At 31.8% G+C, this 10,364-nt stretch overlaps 1 protein-coding gene across 2 annotated transcripts; it reads right to left on the bottom strand.

Annotated features, from left to right (window-relative positions):
- Positions 1-3,759: 3,759 nt before the first annotated feature.
- On the bottom strand, positions 3,760-10,160 carry LOC111678243 (soluble guanylate cyclase 88E). 2 transcript variants are annotated; one of them, XM_046950441.1, is made up of 8 exons: positions 9,673-10,160; positions 9,371-9,494; positions 7,922-8,057; positions 7,735-7,861; positions 7,471-7,675; positions 5,703-6,943; positions 4,555-5,106; positions 3,760-4,496 (listed from the first exon to the last, which is right to left on the bottom strand). In XM_046950441.1, the coding sequence occupies exons 1-8, from the start codon at positions 10,131-10,133 to the stop codon at positions 4,286-4,288; spliced, it is 3,057 nt and encodes a 1,018-aa protein (XP_046806397.1). In that variant the 5' UTR covers positions 10,134-10,160; the 3' UTR covers positions 3,760-4,285. The 2 variants fall into 2 exon arrangements, with proteins under 2 accessions (XP_046806397.1, XP_046806396.1); XM_046950440.1 differs by having other exon boundaries at positions 4,555-5,085; positions 9,673-10,158.
- Positions 10,161-10,364: the final 204 nt, after the last annotated feature.

The following is a 10,364-nucleotide window of genomic DNA, read 5'->3' as shown; positions in this document are numbered from 1 at the left end:
GACGAAAGCGCTGTGGTGAACAAAACTTTTCTATAGAAGATGTTTCTGTGATTCAACACAATTTTTCTATAAAAGAAGGTGTTGAGATGTACATCAAACTTTTCTATAGAAAAAGTTGTTCTGATTCAGACATCTTTTCTGTAGAAAGGTTGTCTAAATTACTCAGATTCAGATAACCTTTCTATAGGAAAAGTTACTCTTATTCAGACAACTTTTCTATAGAGGAATTTGTTATGATTCAGAAAACTTTTCAATATAAAAACTTAATCGGATTCAGAAAACTTTACTTGACAAAAAGTTACTCTGATTCAAAAAAACGTTTCTATAGACAAAGTGTATCTGATTCACACAACTCTTGTGTGGAAAAGTGGTTGTAATGTTCCTGCAGTTTCAACAGTTTATCTAAACATGTCTATGTTCTTTTTGACAATCTTTTTTTCTGAAATTTCTTTGGAAAAAGTTTCCCTAAAGCAATTTTTTTAAGGAAAATTTGCTTTGATGCAAACAAATGTTTAATAAAACAATTTTTAAAAGAAAAACATGTTTTAATTCAAACAAAAATAGAAAAAGTTGTTCAAATACCTGTTTGTCTAAAAGTGTATCTGATTCACACAACTCTTGTGTGGAAAAGTGGTTGTAATGTTCCTGCAGTTTCAACAGTTTATCTAAACATGTCTATGTTCTTTTTGACAATCTTTTTTTCTGAAATTTCTTTGGAAAAAGTTTCCTAAAGCAATTTTTTTAAGGAAAATTTGCTTTGATGCAAACAAATGTTTAATAAAACAATTTTTAAAAGAAAAACATGTTTTAAATCAAACAAAAATAGAAAAAGTTGTTCAAATACCTGTTTGTCTATTGTTTATTTGTATTTTGATAAACAAGGCAGAATTAATCATGTTTTTTTCTGTTGGCCTGCGGCCGGCTGTCAAGCTGTTGCTGCCGTGCCACTCAAGTGGAAAATAATTAAAAATATAACACTTACCTGTTGCAGGAACTTTTATTTGTTAACTTTTGTGCATTTTTAATTGAATTATTAAAACACTTTTTGTATTTATTTATTGTATTTATAATTTAATTTCCATTTAACAATTGGCAAGCCACTTTTTTGTTTATACTTTGTTTTGTTGTTTTGATTTTGTTGTTGTAATTTTTAAAACATTTACACATTTAACTATAATAAATTAACACTTAAAACCATAATAATACAATATTTCTTATTTAATTTAACTAAAACTTTATTAATACAATACAATTTCACTAGAGCTTTCTATAACTCGTGGTGTTGTTTACAACTAAACTGAATGTAAAAAGGAGAAATGGAGAAAACAACAAAAAAAATGACTGACTAGTGAAATGAAATAGAGAAAGAGAGAGAGTGAGTAAGTGATTGATTGAGTGAGAGTTGTTTGTTTTGATTTGTTTTGGTTCATGTTTTGACTAATCTTATGTTCATGTTTTGACTAATCTTATGTTTATATAAATATAATTTTTAATGAACAAATGTTTTAAAGGATATCACAGAATATTATCCTTTTTGGCCTGAACTTATGTGGTTGTTGTTTTGACTAGTTGTATTATAGCAACAGAGTGTCTTGACTATTTTTTAAGTTAACAATTTGCTAAACAGGGCGTTTCTAAGAAACATTTATTAATTATTTAAGCAAATTTTTTTTACAGGGTGTTTAATATTTAGACATTAATAACAAAGAATATACATATTTTAAAATTGTACTAAAAAAGCGTACTAAGTCCATTTAAATTGTATTTTAAACCACTTTTTATATTAAATTTCAAAAAATATAAACGAGTATTTAGTTAGAAAAAAACATTAAATAAAATATATAACTCTTTAGTCCTCTTAGACTTATTAACTAATTTTTTGGATATGCTTTATTCCTAACTATAATTAAGTAATTAAATACTTGGTTTTCTTTTGTTTGTTTTATTTTTAAAGAGTATTTTTTTTTAAATTTATATATAGAGGCAAAAATAATTTATTTATATTTCTTCTTACTATTTTTTTAGTTTTTCTTTTATTAAGATTTCTCTTTCCAAAAAATATATATATTGTCCTTTTAAGAGGTATACTTATGTATAGTTTCTTTTAATTATATTTAAATTATTTTGTATAGAATATAGAAACTTTCAAAGATTATTAATTTGACTTTTTTTAAAGGAAATAAATTGGATAAGGAAACGATTTACAATTTTATAATAAATTTGGGTTACTTTTTTCATAGATCAGGGCGGGATTTTTAGATAAAGATAATTTACATTATTTAAACCTAGTTTAAGATATGTTTTGTGTTTTTCAATTAATAATCAGATTAGTTAATCTAAAGATAAATTGATTCTAATGTTTATCCTCTTTGATGTTTTTAACTACAAGATTAAACTTCGTAGTGTTGCCATACAAAACAGCAGAAATGTCACTGTTTGTTATCAAAATAATACATGTTTTAGAAAAAAAGAAGAATGGTAAGTGTAACATGAAAATTAATAAAAACTTAAATTTGACACAAAAATAATGTATTTTTAAAGGTCCTTAAGTTTTACTATATTTTTAACATAAAAATTTATTATTTTTTTGCTCAGCTGTCCACAATTTTGCATTCTTTGCAAAAGTTTAAACCACCTCCATTGGGCGCTTAAACTAGTAAACAAAATTAACTAACTGAGTACTCAAAAACAACTTTGGAGGATTCATTATAATTTAATTTGTTTTATTAATATTATTGTTATTGTTTTAAATGTTTATTTAACATTTTTCCAAAAAATTTCATTTCACAAAAGTAATATTTGCAAAAAACAGCTGTTTATTGTTTATGTTTTTAAGTGAAAAGTTGACAATACCGACAAAGTTAATTAAACATAAATCCATAACTGAAAAACACAATCATCAATTAAAGACCGCCTAATTTATTACGAGTTTAATGTAAGTTTAGTCTAGTTTAACTAGAGTAGTAAGAAATCCGCTCTGAGTGTTATTGATCACTTAAACATAAGTTGTAAGTGAGACAAAACAATTTACAAAAGCAAAAAAAAAAAAAAAATTTGGAAGAACAAAAACTTAACATTTTAAGTAAATAGCAATTTTTTGATTTGTTTTATAAATATTATTGTTTTAAATATTTATTTAACATTTTTTCAAAAATTTTCATTTTATAAAAGTAATATTTGCAAAAAACAGCTGTTTATTGTTTATGTTTTTAAGTGAAAAGTAGACAATACTAACAAAGTTAACTAAACTTAAATCCATAACTGAAAAACACAATCATTGATTAAAGTCTGCCTAAATTTGTTACGAGTTTAATGTAACAACAAGTTAAGTCTAGTTTAACTAAAGTAATAAGAAAACCGCCTTAAGTTGTTAAAATCTGATCAACTTTTTCTATAGAAAAGTTATTTATATTTGATCACATCTTCTTTTTACTAGAGTAGTAAAAAATACGCCCTAAGTTATCTAAATCTGATCAACTTTTTCTATAGAAAAGTTATATATAATTGATCAGATCTTTTTGTAGAAAAGATGTCTGATTATGATTAACTTTTTTACGCACAATTTTCTCTTTCCCAGAGTAATTTTTCAATAGAAATGTAGTCAACTTTTTGTAGAGAAAAGATCAAGATCGAAAGATCAACTTTTTCTATATAAATCTGATAAAATTTTTCAATAGAAATGTTGTGTGAATCGGATTAACTTTTTCTATAGAAAAGTTGTGTGAATCAGAATAGCTTTTTCTATAAAAAAGTTGTCTTAATCAGATCAACTTTTAGTTTAAAAAGGTTGGTTTAACTTTTCCTATAGAAAAGTTGTCTGGTCAACTTTTTCTAAACAAAAGTTAACTATATAAGATCAATATTTATATACAGATTTTCAGAATCAGATGAACTTTATGTATTGCAAAATTATTGAAATTATATGAGATTTAATTTAATTGAAAACTTATCTTAATCAGGTCAACTTTTTTCCATTTCCTTATCCATTTAAATTCCTTTTTGTATTTGCTATTTTTTTGTTTAATTATACTAAAAATGTTAAATTTGTACCCTACATACTTACTAGTTTACACATACAAAATACTTAAAGCGTTCAAATTTTTTTCTTAAGTTTAATACAAAACAATACGATTAGTATTCGACTAGTAATATCCAATTGTTTTGGGTTTTTTTCTGTTTTCTTAAATTCATCAATCCCTTGTTAAAGCCACTTTTGAAAACCATTGCTTTTGTTTAATAAATATCCTAAAAAGAAGGATAACATACTGCTGTCCCACACAAGAGTCTAAAGTATTTCGCAGGCATTCGAGTGCATACGATGTGAGTGTCGACCATTGGAGGAGTGTGGTGTATAGCCTGAACAGCAGGGATGTATGGAAGCCGTATGACGGGCATGACTAAAACTTTGACTTGTGCTGATTTTGGTGGAGGAGGAGGGTTCATGTACATGATGACAGGGGGCATGATGCATGGTGGGGGCGTGACCATGACTGTGCCTAAAGTAAAGAGAAAATTTTTTAGGATTTTCAACAGATATAAAACTTAAAAACTTACCCATGACTGCATATATTGGAATCTGATATTGAATTTGCCATATGTCTGGGAGGTGGTGGTAAAAACAGTGGACAACCTCCTTCCATATCCATGTCATCTTCACCATGTCCCTGACCCTGTATACGATCACCGAAAACATCATGTATTCTCATGGAGTGTGAAGTTTTCATTTGTTGTTCACTCTCTGTGACCTCTTCGATCATCTTATCCAATTTCTCTATAGCTTTAGTTTGTTTGGCCGCTAGAAAAGCTTTACGCGCTGCCTTAGACATAGGCAACGGCGCTGACATTGAGCGTATGGGTGGCGGTGAATGCATTGATATTGATTCTTTGGAGGTGGAACGGCTGTCAGTAAATGCCAATTTCTTTTCACAGGTTTGCTGCAGTTGTTTTTGTTGTTGCAAGTGTTTTTGTTTCATTTGTTGCTGCACCTTCTTTTGTGGACATACGGCGACTGGGGTGGGAGCAGTTGTGACCATAGCAGGACGAGTTTTCTCCAGTTTTTCTTGTGGTGTTGTGACATTTGTAATCCTAGGCGAAAATGTTATTTTTCTAATTAGAGTTATCAATATAAGAAAGAGAGAGGGAGAGAGACAGAGAATGAGAGAAAGAAAGAATGGAAAATGCAATTAAGTGAAAGAGATAGAAAAAGTGAGTAAAAAATTATAAAAGAGAAATTGTGGTTATAAGAGAAAGATAAATGGGATGCATTTTAAAATATTTGAAAACTCTTCTTTTCTCTAAGAAAAAGTTGCTCCGATTCAAAGAACTTTTCTATAAAAAAGTAGCTCTGATTCAGACAAATTTTCTAGAGCAAAAGTCGCCCGATTCAGACAAATTTTTTACAGCAAAATTAATCCGATTTAGACAACCATTTAATAGAACATTCTTATCCGATACAGATAATTTTCAAGATCTATTAGTTAGTAGAACATTTTTAATTAAAATATAATTAAATTATTTGAAAAATCCAAAGAAGTGTTAAAAATCATGCTTTAAACTCAATCAGAACATTTGGAAATAAAAAAAAACAGAACGCTCTCAACTTCAGAACTTACTTTCCACCTTTCAAAACGTTATTCAAATCTAGACAAAATAAAACCTCTCCAAAGAATTGTGATCAAACTTCCTTATACTTGCTTTCATACCTGGTTTTTTTCACTTTCTCCACCGTTAGACTGGATGTTGATGATGAGGACTTCATATTGTAATTATCACGAGCAGGTGCTGTTGATGGTGGGGTAGTCTGATCCATGGCGGCCAATTCTTCGGGAGTAAATTGATCGGGATTATTGGGTCGTGGTTTAGAAGGAGCACTACCAATGCGAAACGGTGGTATAGGACTACAGGGACACTGTGAATTATTTGCCAAAGAACTGCGGGATATTTGTAAATCTTCCAAGAACTCTTCGGTGTCTAGGATGAGCGAACCAAAGACATCACTAGGTGAACGCATGAATACATGACCTGTAGAATTAGATCGAGATTCTCGTCCTTTTTCCTGTGACACCGTGCTGCCACCATAAAGTGAACGTACCGGTGAGTTTGCTATACTGCGGCGGGCAACATCTTTGAAAGTTACGGGGGAATAAATGCGACTGCGATCTTCTGTGAGAGAAGAGGCATTCATGGAATTATCGACAATAACTTCTGTAGGATTTTGTACTGCAACAGCCTTAGAGACAGGGGGTATTTCCTTGGCTACCACTGTGCTGGGTGCCGGCATTATAGCCTTGGGCACTGACTTTGTAGCTCCAATTAAGGCTGTTGAAGCCGAAGATGTCGCTGGAGGATATGCTGATAGTGGATGCACTTGAGCCATGGACAATTGCAATGGTTTACGATGTTCCCGCTCATCCAGCCAATAGGTTTTCATTGTTCCCTTACCCTTAACATCGATCTCACCACGTTCTGTAAGTCTATAGTTCGGTCCCAAAAACTCTTTTGTTGATTCGGATACATGCACTTTCATGGCCATACTCGTCGACTCCATGCGCGAAGCCGTATTTACAGAATCACCAAACAGACAATATCGTGGCATTTTAAGACCCACAATACCAGCTACCACAGCACCGGAATGTACACCTACGCGTATACGTAAATGTTGACCCGTTGAGGGATCTTTTAAATCTGTGATGGCATCAACCATGTCCAAGGCCATATCGCATACTTTTTCAGCATGATTTGGATCTTTTTCTGGAGCTCCAGCCACAACCATATAAGCATCACCAATAGTTTCGACTTTATAGACGGAATTACGTTCGGTTAGTGTGTCAAAAATGGAATACATGGCATTTAACATGGAAACGACTTCCATGGGTGTGATGCGACTGCAAATTTCTGTGAAAGTCACAACATCCGAAAATAATATGGAAACACAATCAAACATCTGGAATCAAAATGAGAAAACGGGGAGAGATGAACTTTTGACATAAAAATTGAATTGGAACTAAGGTAGAATCGAACTAGAACTGAATTAGAACTAAACTAGAACTGAACTAGAACTGAACAAGAATTGAACTAGAACTGAACTAGAACTGAACTAGAACTGAACTAGAACTGAACTAGAACTGAACTAGAACTGAACTAGAACTGAACTAGAAGTGAACTTGAACTAGAACTGATGAAGAGCTGAACTAGAACTGAACTGGAACTGAACTAGAACTGAACTAGAACTGAACTAGAACTGAACTAGAACTGAACTAGAACTGAACTAGAACTGAACTAGAACTGAACTAGAACTGAACTAGAACTGAACTAGAACTGAACTAGAACTGAACTAGAACTGAACTAGAACTGAACTAGAACTGAACTAGAACTGAACTAGAACTGAACTAGAACTGAACTAAAACTGAACTAGAACTGAACTAAACTAGAACTGAACTCAACTGGAAAGAAAAAATCTTTTCCTCTTACCTCACACGTATCTATTGGATTCTCTCCTCTTCTCAAACGATCCGCCACTTGTTTCGGTATCATCTGATACAGTAACTCATCTGTTCTGCGCATTTCTTCATCCAGTTTTCTCATCGATTCTTCTAACTTTTTCGACTTTTGCTGCTCCTGATCCAAGGCCAATTTCAATTCGACCGATTGTTGTGTACCCGCCAACATGAGATCTCTGAAAAACGAGGTAAGTATTAATTTCAAGACTAAATAGTTACAAATCTTCAAAATTACCTGCTGAAATCATGCATTGACAAATCGTTAATGTACAAACCCGTCGTTATGAGAGAATTCAAATCCGGCATAACAGGAGTGCCTAAAAACATAATCATTCTCCAATTTTCCATATAAACCATTTGACCTAAATAAATGGGAATAATTTTGTAAATGTTTACGATGAACTAGAGAGCTGTAAACTAACCTTTTAACCTTAATGATTTCTCTGATTCTGAACCATCTTCATGTAATATCAATTCATTTGATTTCTGTTCATCGTCTTTATCGGTTACCGGGTCAACCGTTACCAATTCAAATATATTATTTGTTCTATTTAAAATCTATATGAGGAAAATATAAAACACATACATTCACAAGGAAAAACAATGACTAAAGAAATTCAATTACAATGTGTTAATATTGTATGTGTGTGTGAAAAGGACTTTCGTTAAGTGTTAGGGTTCTAATGGTACACTGCTCTATAATGCATAAATACGTTAATAAGGTTTACTGAACTATGTACACAAATTAATTGTTTTCATTGAATAGAATGGCAATAGAAATGAATGCAGAAGGAAAGTTAGAAAGCATTAAACCAATTAGCAATAGAATACTGCTGGCAGGCTGGCTGCCAGTATTGAATGTGTGAGTATTTGTTAAGGTTAAAAGAAATTTTAATATCGGTAAGAATTGTGGTTTCGTCAGGTGATGTTAGTTAGAAAAACACTGTTTTCAGAAAGAACTTTAAATAATAACTATAACTAAACTAGAAATGATCCAGTGGAGATCTAGAACTGATCAAAAACTAAATAAGAACTATTTCTCGATCATGATTTAATTATGGTCAGATCATGATCAGTTATTAATATAGATCTGATCCAGATCAGACCAGAAACTAATACAAACTTAAGTAAAGCTGAAGTAGAAATGGTCTAGAACTGAAATAGAACTTAGGAAGAATTGATCTGGAACAAATCTAGAAAAGAAATTGGAATCGATCTTGAATTAAATTAATCATGAACTTAACAAGGACTAAAAATTACTAAAAACATGTTTGTTGCATTCTACTCTTGGAAACTCTCTCTCGATCATGATTTGGATCAAAAACTAATACAAACTTAGGCAAAGCTGAAGTAGAAATGGTCTAGAATTGAAAAAGAACTTATGAAGAATTGATTTGGAACAAATCTAGAAAAAAATTGGAATCGATCTTGAATTGAACTAATCATGAACTTAACAAGGACTAAAAATTACTAAAAACATGTTTGTTGCATTCTACTCTTGGGAACACTCTCTCGATCATGATTTAATTATGGTTAGATCATGATTAGATCTATATAGTTATTAATATAGATCTTATCTAGATCAGATCAGAAACTAATACAAACTTAGCAAAGCTGAAGTAGAAATAGTCTAGAACTGAAAAAGAACTTATAAAAAATTGATCTGGAACAAATCTAGAAAAAAATTGGAATCGATCTTGAATTAAACTAATCATGAACTTAACAAGGACTAAAAATGACTAAAACCATGTTTGTTGCATTCTACTCTTGGAAACAGTGTTTCTAACATTACAATGCAGCAATGTTATTTGGTGTTCTGTGTATGTATGTGTGTGTGTGTTTGTAAGTGTATGTATATCTCGAAAACTTACCGTTTGAAATTTAAAGGCAATTAAAGGACGAACTAGATCGAACCATGCTGTGATTTTTTTACCCAATAACTCTGGCAATATGACCATTAATGAATTTCCAATGCTACGAACAACCATGTCAGCACTAAGGACAAAATGAACAAAAAATAAAATTTTTGCATTACAAAGACAAATGTGTTGTGATGATGTCAACAGGGACCAATAACTCCATGATGATGATGTAGAATACAGGAATGAATGAATAAACAAGAAATGCGGGTTTGGATGAGGATGACAATGCTGTTGATACTACTGCCACTTACCCAAACACAATACAAAATGGAAAAATCTCAAATAACACATGTGCACTAATTGGCAAATGTTTCTCTTCGCGTGTCATGGCCAACGAGGCCAGTGTAAAGGCTCGATTATCGAATGTCAACTGAAATGTTACATGCACCGTATCGAATAGTATTTCCTCGCGCACCAGTTCTATATGCATTTCTTTGTGATAGAAATAACGTGCCACCTCACGTATCTGTCCCATTGTATAGTAGACAAAACCACGTCGTTTCGAGCGATAGTGTAGGGTTAATCCTTGCTTAGTTTCATTTTCACATATGAACGAAGGTGCACGCATGCGGGGATAGGAGAATTTCAAATATTCATGTAAATTATCGAGGCCATTGAGAAAGTCACGCATATGACGACCGAGTACGGAGAGTACACGATCATAACCATATTGTCCAACAAAGCCGACAAAATAGACGCCCATTTGATCCATGAATTCACGTTCGGAAACGCCGAGTACCTGTACATAGAGAAGAATGATAGAAACATAACTTTTAGTATGAGTTTGTTATAAGTTCGGGAGACGGCACCCTTGATTCGGTTCAGTTTATGTTACAGTTCAGTTCTAGTTCAGATCTAGTTCAGTTCTAGTTCAGTTCTAGTTCAGTTCTAGTTCAGTTCTAGTTCAGTTCTAGTTCAGTTCTAGTTCAGTTCTAGTTCAGTT

This window comes from Lucilia cuprina, chromosome 4 (genome assembly GCF_022045245.1).
Source record: "Lucilia cuprina isolate Lc7/37 chromosome 4, ASM2204524v1, whole genome shotgun sequence".
NCBI lineage: Eukaryota > Metazoa > Arthropoda > Insecta > Diptera > Calliphoridae > Lucilia > Lucilia cuprina.
The sequence above is the reverse complement of the archived record's forward strand: the minus strand, read 5'-3'. Positions and strand labels throughout refer to the sequence as shown.

Coding starts and splice junctions, on each gene's coding strand:
- LOC111678243 (XM_046950441.1), bottom strand. CDS start 10,133: ATGGATCAAATGGGCGTCTATTTTGTCGGCTTTGTTGGACAATATGGT. Junction 7,862..7,921: donor GAAATCATTAAGGTTAAAAG/GTTAGTTTACAG, acceptor CCATTTATTTAG/GTCAAATGGTTTATATGGAA. Junction 7,676..7,734: donor TCAATGCATGATTTCAGCAG/GTAATTTTGAAG, acceptor CTCGTTTTTCAG/AGATCTCATGTTGGCGGGTA.